Source organism: Lepidochelys kempii, chromosome 1 (assembly GCF_965140265.1).
Source record: "Lepidochelys kempii isolate rLepKem1 chromosome 1, rLepKem1.hap2, whole genome shotgun sequence".
In the NCBI taxonomy this organism is placed as follows: Eukaryota; Metazoa; Chordata; order Testudines; family Cheloniidae; genus Lepidochelys; species Lepidochelys kempii.
This window is the reverse complement of record NC_133256.1, coordinates 338,235,289-338,261,758: the sequence shown is the minus strand read 5'-3', so window position 1 is coordinate 338,261,758 and position 26,470 is coordinate 338,235,289. Positions and strand designations below refer to the sequence as shown.

Genomic DNA, 26,470 nt, shown 5'->3' with positions numbered 1-26,470 from the left:
TAAACAGACATTTCCATCCTCACTTGAGCATGTAATTCCTGGTGTAGTGATTCTCTCTTGTGTGCAAATGTCAGGGGTCGATGTCCAGGTTCTGTAACCAGAGGATGACCTCAGTATCGAGGGAGGATAGGTATTGTAAACTGCGCTCTAGATGTCGGGTTGTCACTTCCACCACGTGAGTTATTTTTTGCAATGCTGTGCCCCTGGGTACAGCACGGGAGCTAACGGTGCATGGTTTTGGTAACTCTGATCAAGCCAGAAAGTAGCTTGTTGAGCACTGGTCCAGCATCTGTGATCAAGGTTCAATAAGGATAAGTGCAGGGTCCTGCACTTAGGACGGAAGAATCCAATGCACCGCTACAGACTAGGGGCCGAATGGCTAGGCAGCAGTTCTGCGGAAAAGGACCTAGGGGTGACAGTGGATGAGAAGCTGGATATGAGTCAGCAGTGTGCCCTTGTTGCCAAGAAGGCCAATGGCATTTTGGGATGTATAAGTAGGGGCATAGCGAGCAGATCAAGGGACGTGATCGTTCCCCTCTATTCGACATTGGTGAGGCCTCATCTGGAGTACTGTGTCCAGTTTTGGGTCCCACACTACAAGAAGGATGTGGATAAATTGGAGAGAGTCCAGCGAAGGGCAACAAAAATGATTAGGGGTCTAGAACACATGACTTATGAGGAGAGGCTGAGGGAGCTGGGATTGTTTAGTCTGCAGAAGAGAAGAATGAGGGGGGATTTGATAGCTGCTTTCAACTACCTGAAAGGGGGTTCCAAAGAGGATGGGTCTAGACTGTTCTCAATGGTAGCAGATGACAGAACGAGGAGTAATGGTCTCAAGTTGCAGTGGGGGAGGTTTAGATTGGATATTAGGAAAAACTTTTTCACTATGAGGGTGGTGAAACACTGGAATGCGTTACCTAGGGAGGTGGTAGAATCTCCTTCCTTAGAGGTTTTTAAGGTCAGGCTTGACAAAGCCCTGGCTGGGATGATTTAACTGGGAATTGGTCCTGCTTCGAGCCGGGGGTTGGACTAGATGACCTTCTGGGGTCCCTTCCAACCCTGATATTCTATGATTCTATGAAGTGGAGAAAGAGGCAAGTACAGTGATGGACTCCTGAATTTACTTAGGCCTGGTCTACACTTAAGAATTAGCAAAAAGAAAAGGAGTACTTGTGGCACCTTAGAGACTAACCAATTTATTTGAGCATAAGCTTTCGTGAGCTACAGCTCACTTAAGAATTAGATTGACCTAACTATGTCACTTAAGGCTGTGAAAAATGTTGCGCCCTGAACTCCATAGTTAGGTTGTGTCCCGTTTCGGTCCCCCCAAGCCAGAAAGGATGTGGACAAATTGGAGAGAGTCCAGTGGAGGGCAATGAAAATGATTAGCGGGTTGGGGCACATGACTTACAAGGAGAGGCTGAGGGAACTGGGGTTATTTAGTCTGCAGAAGAGAAGAGTGAGTGGGGATTTGATAGCAGCCTTCAACTACCTGAAGGGGGGTTCCAAAGAGGATGGAGCTCGGCTGTTCTCAGTGGTGGCAGATGACAGAACAAGGAGTAATGGTCTCAAGTTGCAGTGGGGGAGGTCTAGGTTGGATATTAGGAAACACCATTTCTCTAGGACGGTGGTGAAGCACTGGAATGGGTTACCTAGGGAGATGGTGGAAACTCCTTCCGTTGAGGTTTTTAAGGCCCGGCTTGACAAAGCCCTGGCTGGGATGATTTAGTTGGTGTTGGTCCTGCTTTGAGCAGAGGATTGGACTAGATGACCTCCTGAGGTCTCTTCCAACCCTAATCTGCTATAATTCTGTGATTCTAACCCCCCAGCAAAAATGCAGCTAGGTTGACAAAATATTTCTTCCGTCGACCTAACTCACCTCTTTGAGAGGCAGCAATAAACTACATCAATGGAAAAACCCCTTCTGCTCATGGAGGAAGCGTCTGCACTACAGCAGCATAGTTGCTGCTGTACCATTCTGGTGTTTGTAGTGTTAGCCTGAGTGGGTTAGAGTCTCATTCCCACCAATTTTCATTTTCAGCTTCCAGGCTGCACTGATTGTCCGTGCAAGGCATGGTAAAAGACCAGCAGCAGTCTTTTCCTAGAGTGTTTCAGCTGCTGTAGCAAAGAGATGTCGTGAGATCAGCTATGGCACTGTAGCGATTAAGCCACTTGCGTAGATTCCAGTGCCATTAAAGGAAGTCATGGAAGACGTCAGTCACAACTCCGTACAGTTCCTTTGTGAAAGAGGCCGTACTACTCAGCTGTTTGAAACTAGGCCTTTAAATAGTCCTCACTGAGTAATTTGCCTTTGTTTGATTTGGGAGGAAGTGATTGAAAACTCACCTCGGACTATGTTTCATGGACATCTGCGGGGATACTTGCAGTCCAGCGAAGGCCCCATTCCTTCGGGGGCATCTTTGAGCAGATCTGCACCTTTTTCTTCACATACTGGAGTGCAGGTCGGATTCTCAAAGATATCTAACAGACATAGGCACCCAAGTCCCATTAAAAGTTAGCAGAGTAAGCTACTTAGATGCTTTTGAAAATCCCAGACTGCAGCTCTGAATTGGCTGCTGTAACAACGTGCATGAGGAAAGTTGCATTTGTTTAGCTGTTTTTGAAAAAAAAAAAAAAAATGCAGAAAAACAGCAAAATCTTTCCCCTAATTCCCCCTATGATTTTAGGGATCTGTCATTTTTTTTCTATATTTTGCATATTCTGAAACTTTTAAACGATCATTTAAAAATGCAGACAATGCAGCCATTACAACATAAATTCATATATTCTGCTGGTGTCCTGTTTACCTAGAATGGCAGAAAGGTGTTTCCCTCCAATCTCACTGAACAGATCCCTACTGATAAACAGAGCCTCCACCATTGGCACTAGTTGGTGCCTTTGGCAACCTCAGCGAAGGCCAGAGATTGAGTATGTCATGAAGAATATACCGCCTTTTCACTCCTAGAAACTGAAGTCCTTGAGGTCTTTTTCTAGCTCTAAATTTGCTTTTAAGAAAAAGAAAAGGCATCTGAGATAAGAGACCCTATTTTGGTGAGGCTGAGGTGTTGATGTTGCAAACTTTGGAGCCCCTATCTGCAGTGATGAGCTGCCAAAATTTTAGCAACTGGTTCCCTCCTCACCCCATGAGGGGGTCGTTGCCCACCCCCGCCCCCCCGGGAGCGGGAAGCCGCCACTTGCTTCTCAGCCTGCCCCAGCTTCCCGCACAAACAGCTGATTCATGGGAAGCCTGGGGGGGCCGGAGAAGCAGAGCAGGGCGGTGCGTTCAGGGGAGGAGGCAGAGGCGGAGCGGAGGTGAGCTGGGGCTGGGGGTGGGGCGGGGAGCTACCAGTGGGTGCTCTGCACCCACCAAATTTTCTTATTTCTTGTAAGATTCTTTTTTGTGTTTAAGATCAGTAAGGATTTCACTGTTAAGCCAAGCTGGTCACCTGCCATATTTACTATTCTTTCTACACATCAGGATGGTTTGTCCCTGTTACCTCAATAAGGATTCTTTAAAATACAGCCAGCTCTCCTGGACTCCTTTTCCCCTCATGTTATTCTCCCAGGGGATCCTGCCCGTCAGTTCCCTGAGGGAGTCAAAGTCTGCTTTTCTGAAGTCCAGGGTCCGTATTCTGCTGCTCTCCTTTCTTCCTTGTATCAGGATCCTGAACTCGACTATCTCACGGTCACTGCCTCCCAGGTTCCCATCCACTTTTTCTTCCCCTAGCATAGACACCAAGTGGTCAGCAGGATGTGGACAGAGACAGAACAGAATACAACAAGTACAGAATCTTAATTAGTAGAGATGGCTACCATCCCAGTCTAGAAGGAAGGTTGGAATCTTCAGAATTCTCCCTCCTGCCACCTTTCTTTTGGTTCAAGCTGCAGATTGTGCTTTGAGTGCTCTTTGGGGCTTTGCAGTTGGACCAGCTACAAATGTTACCTTTATAACAAGCAAAGGTAATCGTGTTCCCAGCCAGAATACATGGGGGACCTTATCCCCTAACACAGAAATGCACTCACAGGCAATACAATGCACTCACACAGGCAGGTAATGCAGACTTACCACAGTCAGGAGAAACACCATTCACAAACGAATGCCAACAGATCCCCTGAAAATTTCACAGTTTACAAAGGAGTCCATTTGGTAATGATTTCAGTCATTTGTGGGTCATTCAGCAGGATCATTCAATCAGTCAGCAATTGATTGTTAGCCGCTTGTGCTTTTTATAGGAGTTCAGAGTTTTAAAACCTTCCACTGAGAGCAAGCCTTGTGATTTCAGATTATTTTACTCCAGAATTAAACCTGTATTTGTGCCATTCTTCAATAATACAACATAGAAATGCAGCAATTATTTTTCCCTATTTTACCAGTCAATTTTATATCACACTGTCAATCATAGCCTCTTGGATTAGTTTTATTTGTTTAATACATCGGCTCTCGACCTGGGGTTATGAACAGATGCCAGAGGATCCATGATTGCTATGCTCCTTCCCATGTTTCTAGATGAGAGTGGGGCCCAGCCTAAATCCCAGGTGGAAGGGAAGGGAATCCTGGAGTTATCCAAGTGGGACAGAGTGCTAGGAGTCGAGAGCTGACCCAGCATTCTGGTCACTATGGCTACATGTACACTGCAAAAAACCCCCAAGCCCATGGCCATGAATCTCAGAGCCCCAGTCAACTGACTTGGGCTTGTGCTACAGGGCAAAAAACAGCTGTGTAGATGTTCAGCGTCGGGCTGGAGCCTGCGATCCAAGACCCTCCCTGCTCATTGGGTTTCAGAGCCCAGGCTCCAGCTTGAATGTTTACACTGCTATTTTTAGCCCATTAGTGGGAGCCCAAGTCAGTTGACCTGGCCTCTGAGGCTTGCTGCCTTGAGTCTTTTCTTGCAGTGCAGACATATTCCACTCCCTGGAGTGGATTTAATTGGGGAATGGATACTCAGAGAGCAATCATCCTGTCAGCTGGGAACACTAAGGACAGGAAGGCAGGGTGATAGGATGGAGGGTCTCAGGACAGTGAGATTTTTCCCTCTCCCTTCCCGGAGGGCAGGTCATGGAGGAAATTTAGGGCATGTCTACACTAGAAAGCTTATAGTGGCACAGCTGTACCAATGCAGTTGCGCTGCTGTAAGATCACTCGGGTAGCTGCTCTAAGCTGATGGGAGAGAGCTCTCCCGTTGACATAATTAATCCACTCCCAACGAGCGGTGGTAGCTATGTCGGCAAGAGAGCCTCCCCCACTGACATAGTGCTGTCCACACTGGTGCTTCTGTTGGTGTAACTTATGTCACTCAGAAGGGTGTTTTATTGCACCTCTGAGCGACGTAAATTATACCGACAAAAGTGCTAGTTTAGACATAGCCTTACTTCCAATTGTATTTTGCTGCATAAGGTTGTACTGGGTGGAGGGGACTCAATCAACACCACACTGGGCCTTATCAACTCGGAATATCCAGTCTGTTTGTGGTGGTCCAAAGGGCAGAGAAGGGAACCTATTACACCAGGTGTGTGGAAAAGTTTGAGACCCTCTAGAGGCACATACTTGGCATTGGTTCCAAGAACTTGCATCTGAAAGATGAACACAGCAAGACAGGACATATTGGGAAATTATCATGGGCTTGCCACTTGTGGGCTTCATGAAAGAAAAGTGTTTTTAAGGGGTATCTGTAAGAGGAGAGGATAGTGACTTTGTGAACAAAAACTGGGAGACGATAGCAGTGTAAGAGGGAGCATAGAAATGTGTTAGGTCGGAGGTCAGACTATATGGTCACAACGGTCCCTTCTGGCCTTAAAACTTGTGGATCTAAAAAGGCCCAAAGATGAAATGCTTCAATTACTTACATCTATTTAAACTCATTTTTTTTAATTAAAAAAAATCATCTCTAATGGACAACTGGGCAGAACTACCACAGTTGACAGTGATTGGGTCTGAATAGATCTGCTAAGAAGGATGGGGGTGGAAGTGGGGGTGAAGAGAAAAACAGACTAGCAAAAGTTCACACACTCCCAGAGGAAATTTTACACCTCAGCTTAGGGAATTTTCAAGAGGAGTTCACTAATAGGTGGCCCCACCTTGAACTGCTGTAATTCCACAGAGCAGACCTGGATTTGAATATGGATTCAGTGTAAAATTCCTGCCTCTCGATTGTACATGAAGGATTGTACCTCAGTACTTGGCTTTGAAGGCAGCTCAGAGTCATGTGAGTTACCTGCAGATATCTAGGGAGGGATTATTCCTATCTAAAAGAAAGAGGGTACTTTGTAAGTCCCTCAAGATGAAACCCTCTGCACCCCAAGTAACTGGAAGCCTGAATGAAAATCCCTCAGGTCAGGGCAACTGTCAAGGTCCATTCTGGGGGTTGGCAACTTTGAAAGTATCTGATGCGGAAGGTACCGTGACTGCCTACTACAGACCAACATTTAACTAGTTTAACTCTGAGGTAAATCCAGGTGGGACTGCATCTTCTTGATTGTAGAGAAACTGTACAATCGCTAACACATGAAAAATAAAAAGAATACTTTCACTATTTTGGTGCAACAGCTCTTTGAGCTCTGTTGGTAACAGCTTTTACAGTAACACAAACACTGTTGTTTACATACCAAGAAGAGACATTGAATGGAGCACAAAAGTCAACCTTCCCAGGTCTGTAATGTCCTAATAACATCAGCCACAATGCCCTGGCTGTGGTGCCAGATGTTTGAACGAACAAAACAAAACTGCCATCACACCAGAAAGAGTACTATGGCAAAAACCAAAATGTCCGAGAAATGGAGGACAAAAACTGAGAGAGGAAGCATCTCTATTTCCCCAAACTTCTGAGGGCGAAATGCTCAGATAGGCAGTGGTGAGCTGGAGCCGGTTCGCTAGAACCGGTTGTTAAATTTACAAGCCCTTTTAGAACCGGTTGTTCCGCGAGGGGCAACCAGTTCTAAAAGGGCTTCTAAATTTAACCAGCCAAAAGTGGCATCTTAGGTGCCAACTCCACGGGTGCTCCTAGGGATAGGATACAGAGGGCCCTAGACAAATTAGAGGATTGAGCCAAAAGAAATCTGATGAGGTTCAACAAGAATGAGTGCAGAGTCCTGCACTTAGGACGGAAGAATCCCATGCACCGCTACAGACTAGGGACCGAATGGCTAGGCAGCAGTTCTGCAGAAAAGGACCTAGGGGTTACAGTGGATGAGAAGCTGGATATGAGTCAACAGTGTGCCCTTGTTGCCAAGAAGGCCAAATGGCATTTTGGGCTGTATAAGTAGGGGCATTGCCAGCAGATTGAGGGCCTAAAAAGGCACATTGAATTCCTTCTCTAAACTGAGGCACTTCTAATCACAGGTTTCACAGTGCCCTATCCCCAACCCTCCTTAGGAAGCATAATTGTAGTTTATCAGAAAAGCTTAGCTCCTGTATATGTCTCTTTCAGTAAGGTCGTGCTTTTTAAGCCCACTTTTCTAGCCGGGCTGCTTTGGTAAATTTCTACTGCTCTGAGCTTGCAAGCTGTTTATAATCCTACTTTAATGGAGAACCTATACAAAATATAACTTTGTTTACGCTATGGGGTCGATTGATTTTAGTTAACTTAATTTCAAAGTGGTTACAGCCTGCTAAGGATGTAGGCGTGCTATAGATACAACATGTGGCGGTGGCTTTTTTTATATTATTATTATTATTTATTATTTTATTTTAAACAATACAAGTTTCCTCTGATTCAGAGCATTCATGCAGTCTCATTATACTTCACATTTTCAGCCTTCATAATGCATCATTCAATCATTTTTTCCCCTATTGTAGTCTCACAAACTATTGTCGGTAATGTCTTTTCATTTCTCTCCTTAGGTTGTTGTTTCGTAACATTTTATACAAGAAAAGCTGCACTTGAGGCACAGAATGCACTGCACAATATTAAAACTTTACCTGGGGTGAGTACATTTTCTTTTTGAACCTAATCACTTTAGCACTACAAAATAGCTGCTTTTCTGAAGAGGCTAGTTATAGGCTGTTAGTGCCAAAAATGACTTTGGTCTTTTCGAAGGAGGGTTGCTGACCTGATAATTCACATACAGTAGCTATGCCAATTGGCCAGTCCAGTAGCGATGGCATTAGCGTGGAAGAAAACTGCTCTTATACGGAATGTCCCCTGGCTGGAAATAATAGTGATCCCTGCTGCGGCTGCTGAAGTGGACTAAGATTGGTGGGGGGGAGTGGCGGGGGAGAAGGCAAATAGGAAAACAAAACTTCACACACCAGGATTTCTTTTTTTCCTAAGTGTCTGGTTTGGTTTGGTTTGGTTTTTTGAGGGGGAAGGGCGGAAAAGGACCAAATGTAGCCAGCATAGGCATAATGGTTTCTAAACAATACGCAACAGTTACTTCGATGGCTGTGTACTGATGTACATTAGAAAATATTATAATGTAATTGTATTCAAAATGCTCTCCCATTTTGTTTTGTTTTTCAGCAATCTGTAACCACTAATGTATTACAGTGACAGTTATAATAGATACAGTTGTACTAGTGATCAGTTGCTTATGTGTGTAATATGTAACAAGTAATCTTTAAATTCTAAATTACAGTCATAATCATCACGTTTCAAGGTAGTAACTTGATAATCACAAGTTTTTGGAGTTAAACAATCGGTCAATTTAGTATTTTACATCATTCTGTTGGATACAGCTGCGTATTGGTCACATGTGGAATAAAAAACTCAAGTACTTGTTTGCAGTGTAAGGTTCCAAACAGAAATGAAGACAAAAGGCACAGTAAAAATATAGCTCTTGTTGATAAGTATAGGTTCCACACCACTTGATTTAACAGATACATGGCAAAAAAGCTCTTCTTTAGCTCCCATGTGCTGCATGTGAATTCAACTCCATGTGTTTGAAAAATAAGGATCTGGCTGGTCCACCTTGTACAGGTGGGAGAGTCATGGAATTTACCAGGGAAAATGAACTACAGAGAACATGGGTGAGGTAATATATTTTATTGGACAAACTTCTGTGGTGAGAGAGACAAGCTTACACAGAGCTCTTGTCCAGGTCTGGGAAACTTACTCAGGGTGTCACCGCTAAATATTTAAGCCAATCTGATGATCTAAATGTGAAATAGCTATGACACAAAAGTCCTGCAATAGCAGAATGGATATCCTCCTTTAGTTTTACGTGGAAGCCACTGAGGGAGAGGGTGCTAGAAAGTCCTCTAAGTTCTAGCCCAGATACAGGGAAATAAATGAAAAGCTTTGTTGCTTGGTATAACATGTCTCAGACTCCAAGGGCTGCCCCGTTGAGCCTCCTTTCTCTTTGTGCAGCCCACAGAAAGACCTGTCAAAGTTGCACTCCGAGCTTATGAGGAAGCTCAAGAATGTGCCCTAAATGGAGCAGGAAGAAAAAACGGGCCATGTGCCTCTCCCCACACTCCCTGAGCACCAGGCTGGAGTGTGGGCCAGCCCCGCTGGGGGCTGCTGATGCAGCCTGCTCCATCCACAAAAAGAGTTCAGCCTGCATGCCAGACATCTCAGAGAGACACAATCCTTCCCTGAGCCCCTCATGTGTGGTTCAGCTCTGCACGGCTCTGTACTTGGGCCAGTAGCTAAATGCTGCAATTTGCATCTCCCGCTTCTTTTTCAACAGTCATTGTGGGGCTGGTGTCTGGACTGTTTTTATCAATGTTGCCAAGCATTCAAAGAACATCAGACTGGCTCAAAAATCACAAAAATTTTAAAAACTATAGATTTTGGATTCTTTGTTTAATTTTGCCTTCTAGTTTTTCAACCTTTAGGGGTCACACTTCCACGTTTTTCTCTGCAATTTTTAGTGTAAGAAACTTACCTTTTTTTCAAAAAATGAAAGGTGAGATTATCACATAATTACATGATTCAAAGTGCTGGGGCAACACTGGATTTTACTTTCAGAGCACAAGTTGCACCTAATTATTAAAGGAAAATAGAATAATCTAAGCATAGATTCATCACCAGTGTTGGATGCACACATTATTCTACTATATTCTGTATATGCTGCATGCTAATATTTTATAGAGGTTCTAGCACCTTGTTACACTGAAGCAGTGTTTTCACAAAACAACTTCATTGTAAGTCAGCAAGATTCACTCTTTCTGGAGCTGCAATTTGCATACTGAGAACATTGGATTCTACTTCCCTTTAATTGGAGATCCAGCCCAGTTTCACTGCAGGCCGGATCTAGTCCCCACTGAAGATTTTGAAAAGAATCTCATTAACGTCAGTGTCTTTGGATCAGGCTACATTAGCAGTTTCTACTGAATGTGAAGGAACCAGCATACAGATTTCATGGCTGAACATGCTCCTAATCTCTTTCTGTACAAACAGGAACCACCTCCAGTTGCTGTTGGGCACCAGACTGGATTTGCACCAGGGGAAAATTGGGACCAGTATGTGCTTGACATTGTGCCTCATCCTGCTTCATTGTGATACTAGATTTTGTTTGTGTGCGGTTCAGTAGTAAAAGACATCTCCTGCAACTAAAAGAATCTCTAGGTTCTTGGATTAATTGTATTGCTTTTGTGCTTCCTATGTCTCATCCTCTAAATGAAGGCCTGATCCAAAGGCCACAGTGAAAGACTCGGATCAACTCCAGCGGGTTTTGTATTGGGCCCCATATGAAAACCAGAAAAAGCTTCTTAATGCTTGGGCTTTGTTTTACATTCATTTGCTGTATGTTCCACTATCCATTTCAACTTATCTTAGCAATGCACTGTACTCTGCTCTTTGTAGTCTAGTTTTAGCTGGTAAACCACATCCTTAGCAGAGAGATGAAAACATTGATGTTGCATCTACTCCTTTGAGTTTCAGCCCTTTAGTGGACATGAAGAAAATGGGACCAGACATAAATGATTAAATGCAGATTCTTGGAAGAAAATATTGCAGGGTGCCTTGCTGTTTGATTACCAGCCTTGGAATTAGTCAACATTTCCATAATTCTAAACCAATATACACCTGTTTTCCCACTGTGATGTGAAGGCACAACTTAATTTAACAGAAACCCCGCTGTGCTAAATCTCTCATTAAATACCAAGCTAGTTCTGTAATTTAAAGTTGCAGCATCACTATTTTAACCAAATTTCCTTTGTATTATGAAATTAATAAGTTAATCATGTACTCCAAGACTTTTTTTTTTTAACAGCAACAGCAAAAAAGGAAGCTGAAGAAGAACATAGCACCAGCTGACATCTCAAGGCTTTTCTGGTTTTAATCATATTCAGGAGGATACAATCATGTAAAAGCTTTTATATGTACCAGTATATATAATTGTGTCAAACATTTTCAGCATAAGCCAGGATCCAATAGCTTCTTTCTACTCTTGATTAGTATCATTTTTCCTTTAGCTATGAAAATCCTTGTCATATAATGGAGTTTTTATCATCCAAATAAACTTGTGTTTGTAGGTACCATTTACAGGATAGTATCTTCTCTTGACAGAGAACAAAAAACAGTGTCAAAGGAATACAAGCTGAAGTTGATATTCCGTGCATATCAGCAAAACTTCCTGTTGCTTACTCTGTCTTGATGTCAACATTACTAATAGTATTTACATCTTCTAAACAATGACTCTGAACTTCTGAACAAATGTTATATTAGAAATTATATCACAAACTATTCTAGTTCATGGAGAAAGGCCATAGTGGATGCAATTTATAAAATTCTAATTACTTTTAAGTTATTTATTTCTATGTGGAAGTGTTGGTTTTAAAAAAAAAGTAGAAAACCTAATTCTTCTTCGAGTAGCGTCCCTATGGGTGATCCACTCTAGGCATGCTTGCATCCCTGCACTACTGATCGGAGAACTTCGGTAGCAGAGTCTGTTAGGCCCTATAATGGTCCCCACGCGGGGTCTGGTTGGGAAGCGTGGCCTAGTGGTCACACCCACAACCCCAGACTGCCAAGGGGGTTTTATATTGTATGTGCAACACACTTATTGTGATCAGCTCTGCCAGGCAATATGCCTTTTTTCAAAGGGCTCTCCTATGTCATGTCCATCTCGTTGGCTGTGACACTCTGCACCGTATGCTCATCAGATCTCATGAAATATGGTCCGATTATTATTTGTGAGGGAGACCTCCCAGGGCAATCCAGGGTGCTGCATGTTAGTCGTGTTAGTGATCCAGTAGCTGGCGCTTTCCCATCTGAACCAGTAATGAAACAGTGCTACAGCAAGTTGCTAGGGAGCACAGTGCTGTTGAAGATGCTATATACTGGCTAAGAAGTAAAACCTAGATCACAACCACTTAGTAGTCACCCAAGGTCCCACTTTAAAGACAGCACTTTCAGAAAAAAGCAAGTGTGTTAATCCCAGTGCCTACTTTAAACTACAATTTGGGGTAATTATGGCATGCCTACTTAAATATTCCCTCTCCAAATTCAGTAGAAGGATTTAATCTTCACTTCCGCTGCTAAAAACCTTTGTGTAATGTTGCTAGTGCTGAACGACTGCTACGTTCCACCCAGAGTTTTGCGACACTGCTATACTTCAGTGACTGTCCGGTGATCCTTATATGTCCCATGCAGTCTATAAAGCCCTTTTTATGATTTTTCTGGATGAAAGGGTCTGTCTTCAGTACAACCCTGTTTATGGGATGGTCTCCATAGACATCTGAAACCTTCAGATAAAGAAAAAAGTGAAAGAAATGTCAGAATTGGCCTGCCAGCAGTAAGGAGGCTGTGTTGTGGATGCCCATCCCAAAAACACAGCCAAGGATATAGCTCGATGTGCTTCTGGAGATCTGAGATTTCAGAACAACTGGGGGTTGTAACTGAATATTGCTTAGTTCAGTGTTTTGGTTATGGGTTTAGATCCTCAGCGCACATAAATCAATGTAGCTCTATTGTAAACAACTCCATTTTGCACATACTGAGGATCCAGCCCAATATGGTGTGTTGTCAGGGTGCACATCTTGTCATCACTACATACTTTCTATAAACAAAAAGCAGTAACATTAAAGGATTTAAATGCTGTTCATCTGGAAAAGAAATACAAGGATATATTTGAATGCCGAGTCTGGTGTTTTGTCTTATTCTGGAGCTGTACATCATTTCACTTGCAGCACTGCTGCAATCTCCTAATGACTTTGCTCCCAGGATATATTCTGTAAGTATTTTCAGCAGTGGAGAGGAGCAGTCACTGAAAAGCATGCCACCACAGCTCCATTGATTAATAAAAGCCTATTTCTCATGCACAATGCCAGGACAATTAAAAAGGCAACCAGTGGATATAGAAAACAGTTGGCTAAACAGCGTCCTAAGCAATGATAAACACAATGAAGTTTCCTTTGTGGTTGATTTTTATCCAGCAGCAGCCAAATATCAAAGTGATATCAAAGGGAAGCTACCCATTAATTAATTCAAACTGACTTCACAAAGCAATCCCATGCCTTTGCTGATATCTGATTCTGACAACTTCCTAATCTTCACAAGTTGTCATTAGGAGTGGCGTTAAACCAGCCTGCAATCAATCCCAGCTCTTGCTCCACTGTATTTCAGAGATGCACAGTCTCTCAGCGTGGTGGGCGGGGAAAGCAACTTTTCTTCTGAGAGAACAATTTGCAAGTAGAATTTACAATCTGCCAGAGAGTCTTACAAACAGATCGACCTCTGTCATACACACCGGACACCCCTCTCCCCCTCCCCCTACCCACCAGTTACAGCCGAAACAGGTGCCTGTTTCACTTGGTGGAAAATACTCTTACAGGGCAAAAAGAAGCTTTGCAAGGAAAGGAATAATCCTTGGGAGTCTGTAATGATCTTTTAAAAGCATATGTACATCCTTATTATTGATTCAGAACTACAGAACCTGAGATACAGGAGATGAGATTAGGGGGAAGATAAAACATTAAGCAGGAGAAGAGAGATGTTTTTAACCATGATTTAAAAAGAACGTATCTCCAAAATGTAGATAAATGAAGGTAGCAATTCCACTTGTGGACCTAAACAAAACACTCTCGTGGTTCTCACTGTTACTAGAATCCCTCAGTGAGATTACAGCGTCATGTAGAATTTCAAGGTATGCGATGCCTTTTATATTTTCATTCAAGTGTGAATGATCTTAATGACTGAAAGTAGCTGGTGTTTGTGTTCTAGACCATCGCTCGAGTGGGTATCCGCTAGACAGCAACTAATATTATTTTGTGGCCAAATCATGACAATACCTCCAAGTAAAATGTGCTGGAGTATTGCCTGGGGTGTTTATTTCAAAGACTGTGTTAAAAACAAAGTGTTAAAATGCTGTTCTGTGGGACAGCAACCCCAGGGTCTACGGCAGCCTTGGTGTAGATGGTGCATTTATATCTATAAGAGCAAGAGAGAGGGAAAAGAATTGTTTTTGATGATGCATAGAGGGGAGGATAAAATTATAAAATATGAATAAAACTACATGAAGGAAAAATTAGTGACTATCGGGGAAAATGGGATCTGTTCAGTTTTCCAAAGGAAATGAGATGAAAGCCCAATCCTTAGGGGTACTTGAGTTGGGAAAATGTTAGAAATCATACTGTAGGGAATAAACCTACATTGGCCTGAGGACAGTCTAGATGACCAAATAGATTCTTCCCATCTCCAATTCCTGTGATAAGAAATTTGTCTGGTTGTTTGAACACACAATCCTCACTCGCCATATATGCAAAAATAAATATGGTTGAAAAAGAAAGAGATGGTATTTAAGAACGACTGTAAGTTGGCCATGTATTTAAATGCTCTGTTTATATTAATAATTCCTCTATTATGTGATTCTGGTTTCGTTTGGTAGGATTTTCCGTGCATGCTGCAGGTATGAAGATATAACCCCAGCTCATGTGGTATGGCCCCTTTGCATAGTACTATTGGTGAAATCTGTCCCTAAATTTTGTTGACCCAGGGAGGATGACCCCGATGGGAAGGGGGATGAACGGGTAGCATAGAGCTGACAAAGAGGCTCCTTTGCCTCTCATCCTCCCTGCTGACAGTCTGGCAAGCAAAAGAGGGGGTAGCTAGATAACAGCGGGTCATGGCTGTGGACCACGACAGTCTTCGGCTGTTTTTTTCATTCAACCTCTAGTGGCCTGATAGAAGTTGCAGCGTCCCGGTTGCTGCTTTAACCTTGTGCAGGGGAAACCGCCTGCACAAAGCAGTTGCAGGTCCAGGACAGTGCATAGCCAGTAATGTGACCCCTGGCTGCAGGGAGGGTGAACAATGTCCAAGCCCTCATGTTAGTTTTATGCCATCAGAGGATCAAGCTTATACTGGGAATATCCTCCCTAGGCCAGTTAAACTTTATACCACTTGTGCAAAGCATCCCTTGAGCTGTGCTCTTTGGCTGTAGCTGAGGGTCTGCCCCATAAAACACAATACAGAGAGAGAACCTTGTGGTCTTTGCACAGGCAAAGATTCTAGTGAAATGTAAGGGAGTTTTCCTGTATAAGAAATAAGTAAGGAAACAAGTATTTGCATATACTATATGTTATGTGTGGTATATAAGAAAAAATCATAACACATTTTTCAGGCTAATCAGAGGGCTCAGTCTTTGGGAATATCATATGTGGACCACATTCAGAATCAGATCCTAACCCAAATTATTACATGAGCTTTGTAAACATATTAAAGGGGGGGAAGAAAGTTAGTTTTGATTACACATTGATAGTTCCCCTTTTGCCAATAAAGTATTCACCTTGATCAATGAGTCCTTCAGCCCTCATATAGATTGCGCCAATCAGAACACGTTTTATATTCTTCTTGTATCCTGGCCTTCCTATTCCATGTGTGGCCATGTCTTTTCACAATAAAGTCTTGCCATCTCTTTGGAGCTCGGCTGAGTGGTCATTTCAGTTCCCCTGGGTACCGCTTGGCGACAGCTGCAGTCCATCGATTGTCAGTGAGCCTAGATATATGCCCAGCCCAACGCATTTTACTATGCCTGCTCTCAACAGCAACATCCTGCACTCACTCTGCTGTCTAATCACTTCATTGGGGACTCTAATTAATATTAGAGTATCATTAGAAGAAATATGTGGAGATGTTTCTAGAATCATGTTTCAGTGTAATAACCAATTAATCACAAGTTTCTTTAAATATCACTCACAGCTGGAACTTATTAAAAGAATAACCAAAAAACCCTCAAGATTTATTTCTATATTTCTTGCTATTATTGCCCGTTGGATTTTTTGTAAGGGGGAACTATTTTCAGAGAGAGAGTGGAGAGCACACTTTAGTTGAGCAGAGAATATTAAAGTAGGGTTGCCAACTTTCTAGGTCCACAAAACGGAACACCCTTGCCCCGCCCCCTGCTGCACCCCTCCTCCAAGGCCCCACCCCTTCTCCAAGACCCTGCCCCCCGTCGCTCGCTCTCCCCACCCTCACTCGCTCATTTTCACTGGGCTGGCTTAGGGGGTTGGGGTGCAGGAGGGTGCTCCGGGCTGGGACCGAGGGGTTTGGAGGATGGGAGAGGGATCAGGGCTGGGGCAGGGGGTTGCGGTACAGGGGGGGTGAGGGCTCCGGCTGGGGGCGCAGTCTCTGGAGTGGGTCTGGGGATGAGGGGGTTGGGATGCAGGAAGGGGCTCTGTGCTGGGATCAAGGGGTTCATAGGGCATGAGGGAGATCAGGCCTGGGCAGGGGGTTGGGGTGCAGGCTCCAGGTGGCATCTACCTCAAGCAGCTCCTGGAAGCAGCGGCATGTCCCCGCTCCGGCTCCTATGCAGAGGCACGGCCAGGGGGTCTGCACTCTTCCCTATCTGCAGGCGTTGCCCCACAGCTCCCATTGGCTGTGGTTCCTGGCCAATGGGAGCTGCAGCGCCGACACTTGGTGCAGGGGCAGTGTACGGGGGCCCCAGACTACCTTATGTGTAGGAACTGGAGTGGGGACATGCCACTGCTTCCGGGAGCTGTGTGGTGCCATGGCAGGCAGGGAGGTTGCCTTAGCCCCAGTTCACTACCGACCGGACTTTTAACAACCCAATCAGCAATGCTGACCAGAGCCGCGAGGGTCCCTTTTCAACCGGGCATTCCAGTCAAAAACCGGACACCTGGCAACCCTATGTTAAAGACATGGAAAATGTATATTACCTGCCACAAAGAAAGATCTGATAAGGTGCGTTAGATATGATAGAGAGACATCAAGGAAGTAGGAGAATGGGTTTACACAACAGAAAGTTATGAGGTTACTTGACTTCTTAATGTACACTTTTTTGCTGCTGCTGTTTGTAACTTTATATACCTACACAGTGGATTGTAGGTAATTTTACAGATGTGTTCTGGTGTCTGTGTATAATTTAAGAATGCAGTAACATTCCTGTCCTCATAGAATATCAAAATGTTTTGCCATTATAGAGTATTGTACTAACATTGATGACTTTCATTTTGACACAGTATTTGACAGTTAAAGAGAATTAGTAAAACTTAAGCTCAGTAGGATACAGTGGGGTATTAAATAGAATCTAAGGATCAAATCCTCAGTTGTTATAAACAGGCATAATGCCATTGGTTTCAATGGAGCTGTGCCCATGTACACCAGCTGAGGATTTGGCCCCATTCTGTTTTAGTCCCAGGCAAGGATAAGAGAAAATTGTAAGAAAACTTTGGTAACTTCTTTGGTCACAGATAAATCCATAAATAAAGTATTTGCAGTTCCTTGCTGGGGAGTTGATGTTGGCCCTTATTAGTCAGATTTTCAAATACAATACACATTATTGGTTAATGAGAACAGTTTAACAGTACAAATCTGGCTAATCAGCTCCTGTCTATCTATTTGTTGATCAATTGGTTTTCAGTTTTATACTACCATGCATCATCCTAGTACCCAAACGACTTCCATGTAAAGTCAATAGCAGAGTCCCAGCTTTCTAAAACATTTTGAGAGGAAAGATGTTGTTGATAACCCAGCCCTGTTGATCAGAAAGTCTCAGCTGACATCTTGATAAACAGATATTTGCATGAATGTGGGTGCAATTAGCCATGACTCCTAGCTGAATTTTTCAATATACTCCAGTCTAGAGACTTGGGACCCTAGCATGTCATTCATTCAAAAACCCTTTCGGCTAAAAACTGTGGCTAGTCCTTGAAATTGTTTTATAAACTTGCACATTCCAAGGTAGTTTGGGGGCCCATGTAAGGCCTTCTAATAAATCTGGAAGGGACTTAGGCTATGTCTACACTATGAAATTAGGTCAAATTTATAGAAGTCGGTTTTGTAGAAAGCGTTTTTATATAGTCGATTGTGTGTATCCCCACACAAATGCTCTAAGTGCATTTAGTCGATGGAGTGCGTCCACAATACCGAGGCAACCTGTCGACTTCCGGAGCGTTACACTGTGGGTAGCTATCCCGCAGTTCCTGCAGTCTCTGCCGCCCATTTGAATTCTGGGTAGAAATTCCAATGCCTGATGGGGCAAAAACATTGTTGGGGGTGGGTCTGGGTACATATCATCAGGCACCCCCTTCCCTCCCTCCATGAAAGCAATGGCAGACAATCATTCCACGCCTTTTTTCCTGGGTTACCTGTGCAGATGCCATACCACGGCAATCATGGAGCCCGCTCAGCTCACCGTCACTGTATGTCTCCTGAGTGCTGGCAGATGCGGTACTGCATTGCTACACAGCAGCACCTCATTGCCTTTTGGCAGCAGACAGTGCAGTATGACTGGTAGCCATTGTCACCGTACTCCAGGGTGCTCTTTTAGCCAACCTTGGTGAGGTCGGTCAGGGGCACCTGGGCAAACATGGGAGTGACTCAGCCAGGTCATTTCCCTTTTAAGTCTCGTCTCAGGGTGATTCAGTCCTGCCGGCAGTCCTACTGCACCGTCTTCTGCCGAGCACCCAGGAGATGACGATGGCCAGCAGTCGTACTGCACCGTCTGCCGCCGGCAAGATGTATAAGGACAGATGAAGTGGATCAAAACATGAAATAGACCAGATTTGTTTTGTATTCATTTTCTCCTCCCTTCCTCCCTCCCTCCGTGAAATCAACGGCCTTCGAAGCCCAGGGTTTTGAATTCTATCCTTGAGGGGGCCATTCTGTTTCTCCTTGATGCAAAGCCACCCCCTTTGTTGATTTTAATTCCCTGTAAGCCAACCCTGTAAGCCATGTTGTCAGTTGCCCCTCCCTCCGTCAGAGCAACGGCAGGCAATCGTTTCGCGCCTTTTTTCAGTGCAGACGCCTTAGCACTGGTAACATGGAGCCTGCTCAGATCACTGCGGAAATTATGAGCACTATAAATACCTCACGTGTTATCCAACAGGATATGCAGAACCATACTCTGCAAGAAAAGCGAAACCAGGCAAGGAGGAGGCGACTGTAGTGCGGTGACGAGAGTGATGAGGACATGGACATAGACGTCTCACAAAGTATGGGCCTCTGCAATGTGCACATCATGGTGTCAGTTGGGCAGGTTCATGGCGTGGAACACCTATTCTGGGCCTGGGAAACAAGCATAGACTGGTGGGACCGCATAGTGTTGCAGGTCTGGGACGATTCCCAGTGGCTGCAAAACTTTTGTATGCGTAAGGGCAGTTTCATGGAACTTTGTGACTTGCTTTCCCCTGCTCTGAAGCGCAAGAATACCAAGATGAGAGCAGCCCTCACAGTTGAGAAGCAAGTGGCGATAGCCCTGTGGAAGCTTGCAACGCCAGACAGCTACCAGTCAGTCGGGAATCAATTTGGAGTGGGCAAATCTACTGTGGGGGCTGCTGTGATGCAAGTAGCCAGCACTATCACTGAGCTGCTGCTATCAAGGGTAGTGACTCTGGGAAATGAGCAGGTCATAGTGGATGGCTTTGCTGCAATGGGATTCCCTAACTGTGGTGGGGCAATAGACGGAACCCATATCCCTATCTTGGCCCTGGAGCACCAAGGCAGCGAGTACATAAACTGAAAGGGGTACTTTTCAATGGTGCTGCAAGCACTGGTGGATCACAAGGGAAGTTTCACCAACATCAAAGTGGGATGGCCGGGAAAGGTGCATGACGCTCACATCTTCAGGAACTCTGGTCTGTTTGAACAGCTGCAGGAAGGGACTTACTTTCCAGACCAGAAAATAACCGTTGTGGATGTTGAAATGCCTATAGTTATCCTTGGGGACGCAGCCTACCCCTTAATGCATGGCTCATGAAGTCGTACACAGGCATCCTGGACAGTAGTCAGGAGCTGTTCAACTATAGGCTGAGCAAGTGCAGCATGGTAGTAGAATGTACATTTGGACGTTTAAAAGCACACTGGCGCAGTTTACTGACTCAGACCTCAGCGAAACCAATATTCCCACTGTTATTACTGCTTGCTGTGCACTCCACAATATCTGTGAGAGTAAGGGGGAGACATTTATGGCGGGGTGGGAGGTTGAGGCAAATTGTCTGGCTGCTGATTACACGCAGCCAGACACCAGGGTGGTTAGAAGAGTACAAGAGGGCGCGGTGTGCATCAGAGAAGCTTTGACAACCAGTTTCAGGAATGGCCAGGCTATGGTGTGAAAGTTCTGTTTGTTTCTCCTTGATGGAAGCACGCCCCCCCACCCCCAGTTTCACTCAACTTTCCTGTAAGCTAAGCACCCTTCCCTCCCCCCTTCGATCACCGCTTGCAGAGGCAATAAAATCATTGTTGCTTCACATTCATGCATTCTTTATTAATTCATCACACAAATAGGGAGATAACTGCCAAGGTAGTCCAGGAGGGATGGTGGAGGAGGGAAGCACCCGGTGGGGTGGTGGAGGAGGGAAGGACAAGGCCACACAGCACTTTAAAACTTATTGAATGCCAGCCTTTTGTTGCTTGGGTAATCCCCTGGGGTGGAGTGGCTGGGAGGCCCCCCCCACCGCATTCTTGGGTGTCTGGGTGAGGAGGCTAGGAAACTTGGGGAGGAGGGTGGTTGGTTACACAGGGGCTGTAGCAGCGGTCTGTGCTCCTGCTGCCTTTCCTGCAACTCAACCATACGCTGGAGCATATGAGTTTGATCCTCCAGCAGCCTGAGCATTGATTCCTGCCTTCTTTCAGCCAGCTGACGCCACCTACCATCTTCAACCCACCACCTCTCCTCTCAGTCATATTGTGTTTTCCTGCACTCTGAGATTATCTGCCTCCATGTATTTTGCTGTGCTCTGTCAGTGTGGGAGGACGGCATGAGGTCAGAGAACATTTCATCACGAGTGCGTTTTTTTTCGCCTTCTAATCTTCACTAGCCTCTGGGAAGGAGAAACATATGCAGCTGGTGGATGGGAAAAAAAAGGTTGAGTGGTAGTTAAAAAGAAACATTTTATAGAACAATGGGTAGACTCTTTCACAGTAAACCTTGCTGTTAACATTACATAGCACATGTGCCTTCATTACAAGGTCGCATTTTGCCTCTTATTGAGGGTATGCCAGTTTGGTGTGAGAGATCACTCACACAGGGACGGGCAGCAGAATTCAGCTTGCAGGCAGCCATGGTAAGCCACAGTCTTTTGGCTTCTTTAACCTTCATAACATGTGGGAATGGTTTCAAACAGCAGTGCCCTCATTTCCATATGAAGTAGCCGTTGGGCTGGCCATTAAAAATGGGTTGGCAATTTAAAAGGAGGGGCTGTGGTTTCCGGGTTCATGTGCAGCAGAAACCCAACTAACCCCCCACCTTCCACCCCCCCACACACACACAATTCTCTGGGATGATGGCTTCACCCCTCCCCCCACCGCGTGGCTAACAGTGGGGAAGATTTCTGTTTGGCCACAGGCAAACAGCCCAGCAGGATCGGGCACCTCTGAATGTCCGCTTACTAAAACCACCCTATTTCAACCAGGTGACCATGAATGATATCACTCTCCTGAGGGTAACACAGAGAGATAAAGAATGGATGTTGTTTGCATGCCAGCAAACACCGGGACCATACACTGCAATGCTTTGTTCTGCAATGATTCCCGACTACATGCTACTGGCCTGGCATGGTAAAGTGTCCTCCATGGAGGACAGAATAAGGCTGCCCTTCCCAGAAACCTTTTGCAAAGGCTTTGGGAGTACATCCAGGAGAGCTTTATGGAGATGTCCCTGGAGGATTTCCACTCCATCCCCAGACACGTTAACAGACTTTTCCAGTAGCTGTACTGGCCACAAATGCCAGGGCAAATTAATCATTAAACACGCTTGCTTTTAAACCATGTATACTATTTACAAAGGTACACCCACCAGAGGTCCCTTCTCTGCCTTCAGGGTCCAGGAGCCCGCCTTGGGTGGGTTCAGGGGGTACTGGGTCCAGGTGATAAACAGATCCTGGCTGTTGGGGAAACCGGTTTCTCAGCTTCCTTGCTGTGAGCTATCTACAACTTCCTCCTCATCATCATCTTCCTCGCCCCCAAAACCCGCTTCTGTGTTGTCTTCCACTCGTTAGATGGAGTCAAAGCACAGGGTTGGGGTAGTGATGGCTGCACCCCCTAGAATGACATGCAGCTCATCATAGAAGCGGCATATCTGGAGCTCTGAACCGGAGTGGCCGTTTGCCTCTCTGTTTTTTTGGTAGGCTTGCCTGAGCTCCTTAATTTTCATGCGGCACTGCTGAGGGTCCCTGTTATAGCCTCTGTCCTTCATACCACTGGAGACTTTTTCAAATATTTTGGCATTTCGTCTTTTCAAACGGAGTTCTTCCAGCATGGATTCGTCTCCCCATACTGCGATCAGATCCCGTACCTCCCGTTCGGTCCATGCTGGAGTTGTTCGGTGATTCTGGAACTGCATGGTCTCCTGTGATGATGAGCTCTGCATGGTGACCTGTGCAAGTGAGCTCGCCACTCTGGCCAAACAGGAAATGAGATTCAAAAGTTCGTGGGCCTTTTCCTGTCTACCTGGCCAGTGCATCTGAGTTGAGAGTGCTGTCCAGAGTGGTCACAACTGAGCACTCTGGGATAGCTCCCAGAGGCCAATACCATCGAATTGTGTCTACAGTACCCCAATTCGACCCAGCAAGTCCGATTTCAGCGCTAATCCCCTCATCGGGGGTGGAGTAAAGAAATCGATTTTAAGAGCCCTTTAAGTCAGAAAAAAGGGCTTCATCGTGTGGACGGGTGCAGGGTTAAATCGAGATAACGCTGCTAAATTCGCCCTCAACTCGTAGTGTAGACCAGGCCTTAGTATTCAGCTGGTAATGAGGAGAAAGGTTGACTGATTTGCACTGGAGAACAGGAATTGTGAATAAAGAAATGTGTTCCTGGCTCAAAGCTCTTCCTCGCCTTTTCTAAGTGAAAAGTGCAGAAGGTCCACATCAACACCGCTAAGACTTTCTATAAACCTTCATGCCCTCCTTTCTAATTTGAAAGGAAGCATTTCAATGGACATTATCTTTTTGCCTATTTTAGGCTTATCGTGATCATATTCTTTAAATGTAAGATGTTCTTGCTGTTATATTGTAATGCAAATATTAAGTACTTCCAATAGCAATGTTTTAAAAGATGTGTACATATATAATATCATAAAACAAGCTAGAATTTTAGTTTTGAGTCAAATAATAGACTTCACATTCTGACAGAAGACTAGGTGAGCCAGTGGTCCAAGGTGACCTTTCATTCTGCACAGCGAATCAGGCAGAAGGTTTGCTGGTAAGACGAACAAACCCCGTGGTGCAAAACAGAAGGAGTGGCTGGAGGTGGCTGTGTCCCAGAGACTTAGAGAAGTCACAAATGAAGGAGAAGACAACTGGATCTGGGGTGTTGTCACTGAAAAAAGGGAGTCCAGAGGTATACTTTCTTGCCCTACTAAAATGTTGCTACCTTTCACATTTTTGCCACCTGTCATTCATTTTAAAGTGTTAGTTGGATCTTTGCAGTGATGCAGCTTGAGGTATGGGATATGTCACACTTCAGTAATCACATCGTGATTTCCCCATGTGCTGGTTACAAAGGTGCTTACGCAGAAAAGTGCAGAACAAAGTGATATGGTCAAATGAAGCTCCTACACGATAGGCATCTTTGTGTCACAGTAGGAATGTTCTAAGTCCTAGCTGAGCAGGAACTTTCATTATAGAAGACACTATTTTCTGGTGGGGGTTTTTTTTTTCTTTCTAAAAAGCTTTTATTTGAGCTAAAAATTTCGCATGATTATTCCTAGCCTGAGAGTGAATTCTCTTTGGTAAACTGGTAACATTAAATGTAGCTGTTTTTGTGGACTCAGAGCATGAAAAAGAGAGGTTTTCCCCACAGCCAGATTAGAGCCTAGGCACTGTAAGACAGTGCCTAGTGCCTCAACTCCTGCAGTCACCTGATAAGGCTGGAATCTCAGCTTTCGTTTAAGGAGCAAAGGCAAAATAAGGTTTTAGCCAGCATGATTGCAAGGAAAATGTTGAAAACGAGACCCCAGTGTAACCAGTGTGGGGGTCCTCTTCCAGAGTCTACAGAGAGCCAGAAATGATAGCTCTGAAAAGGGAGAACTGTCCTGTTCATCTCAGGGGGGTGTTAATGCCAAGAGCCACTGCTCTGGGGGAGCCCTCAGCAACGCCTATCCAGCAGAGGATTCTGAATGTGGAAGGAGAAGAGAGCAGCAGATTTATCCAGCTCACTCAAGCGTATATGCCCTGCTGCTGGAATAACTACTGCCACTCCTGGGGAGAACATAGGGACTCCATTCTGCTGCCGTTCTGGGGGGCTATAGGAGTAGAGACGTAGGTAAGCCCTATGTTATGGCATGTGTGGGGCCCCTGGATTGTTTTGCTCCAGCCCTGTTTTCCATCCAAGAACATGGTCCTTTTGCACTCACGTGATTCAAAAATTACTTCATTGAAAACAGCAGCCTTGCCATTGATTTGGAATGCACGCCAAAGCCTGAAAGGCTGGTCGGAGCTTGAGAATAAAAAATTAGGGGGTATTATGGCCTGAGTTTCCTAGTTGTACACATGAGGAGTTCTTTTCCTCGTGCAAAACAGGCAGTTGTGTACACATTTGAAAATGGCACGTAAGGAGATCGCAGTGTGCTTGCATACTGCTGCATACCGCAACCCTGTAGTCATTTTAGTTGTTTGTCTCCGGATTCTAGTGAAGTTCAGTATTTTTCCTTTCTGTGAGACACTTCTCCTCATGTGATGCTAGTATTTTTTACAGTAAAGGGATGCAAACTAGCTAGTGAAGAGAAAATGCAATGAATCCACTAACGGGTACAGATAATAGCTCCAAGTAGGGAGTTACAGGGTACAGTTTCAAAGTACCTGAGTGGCATGCAATAAGACTTAGGCTCCTAGGTGCTTAAGTCACTTTTGGAAATGGGACTTGGGATTCTAAATCACTTAGGCACCTTTGAAAACTTTACCAAATGGCAGTAAGGAGGCCTGGTGCCCTTGTGGTGATAGTTCTTGTAGGAATGATGACCCACTGGTTCTGAGATTTGAGAGACCTGGGTTCACATCCCTGCTCTGCCACTGGTTACCTGTGTGACCTTGGGCAAGTCACTGAGGGTAGAGCTATACTGCATACTAAGCCCAGGGGCCCTTCTGTCCAGACACAAATCATTGTGACTCGGGTCAGCAAGCACCCAGGTTCTAGGACACTGTTAGGCGGGGTTAATCAGAGTCCATGTCCTGCTGTGACTTGGGTCCAAACCCTCTTATTTTGCAGAGTAGATGCAGATCACTCCACAGACCTGAGTCAGAAGGTCTGGGTGCATTAGCATGGCTGTGAGAACCAGGCCAAGCAATTATAAATCCAGATTTACCATGCAGTGTGGACACCCAAGCACAGGCTTGCTAACACCAAGTCCACAAGCCCAGGTCCCACAGACCTGGGCTTACCGTGCAGTGTAGACATACCCTAAGTTCCTCTGTGTCACATATAAAATGGGGATAATTGCACTACCCTACCTCATACATTAAATACCAGTATATTAGAGATGGTGAAGAATTTATATAAGGTCAAAGGGGCTGTATAAGTACCATAGATAGGCAGAGCAATGACGCCGGGGTTCTAATCCACGCTTTGGCAATGACTCACTGTATTACTTTGGCCATCACCTCGTTGTGCTTCATTTTCATTTTCTTCAGAAGTAGGGATAATTATATACCATACCTCGAAGGGAACTATGGGAACCTCAGTCGATGATTAGTGAAGCGCTCTTTGTTATCTTTGGATGGATGGTGCCGTAGTAGTGTGACGAAGGAAGAAAATATTGGAGTGCAAACTTCAATTGGCAAAATGTCAACAAAAGTTATTGCTGGCACCGATGAGATGAATAAATATCACTGTTAAAACAATATCTGGTGTTTTGCTCAGATGTTTTAATGGGTTTGTTTTTTAAGCACGGATAACACAAAGTAGCCCCAAGGCATTATTCCAAACAAGATGTAGAATCCAAGTTGATATTATTTTTAGGATTGAATGGGTTTTGTAAAGGCTCATTTGTCTGAAGAAAAGACAGTTAATCATTTTTGTTTGTAGTTGATTATGAAGGCAAAATGTCAGAGCGAAGTTAAGGAAGGGAGGTACTTCTATCTGACTTGCCTATGTCCCAAAGTCACAGTAGCATGGGTGGGTGGAAAGGAGTGAGAGGACTC

At 44.7% G+C, this 26,470-nt stretch overlaps 1 protein-coding gene across 24 annotated transcripts in view; it reads left to right on the top strand.

Annotated features, from left to right (window-relative positions):
• Positions 1–26,470, top strand: part of CELF2 (CUGBP Elav-like family member 2) — a 713,224-nt gene that overhangs the window by 593,249 nt on the left and 93,505 nt on the right. For all 24 annotated transcript variants that reach the window (XR_012156850.1, XR_012156851.1, XR_012156849.1 and 21 more), the window contains one exon: positions 7,838–7,920. Coding sequence is in view for 21 of the 24 variants with exons in the window: in XM_073328795.1 (XP_073184896.1) it covers positions 7,838–7,920 (83 nt within the window). In the remaining 3 variants the exon portion in view is untranslated. The remainder of the gene's footprint in view (positions 1–7,837; positions 7,921–26,470) is intronic.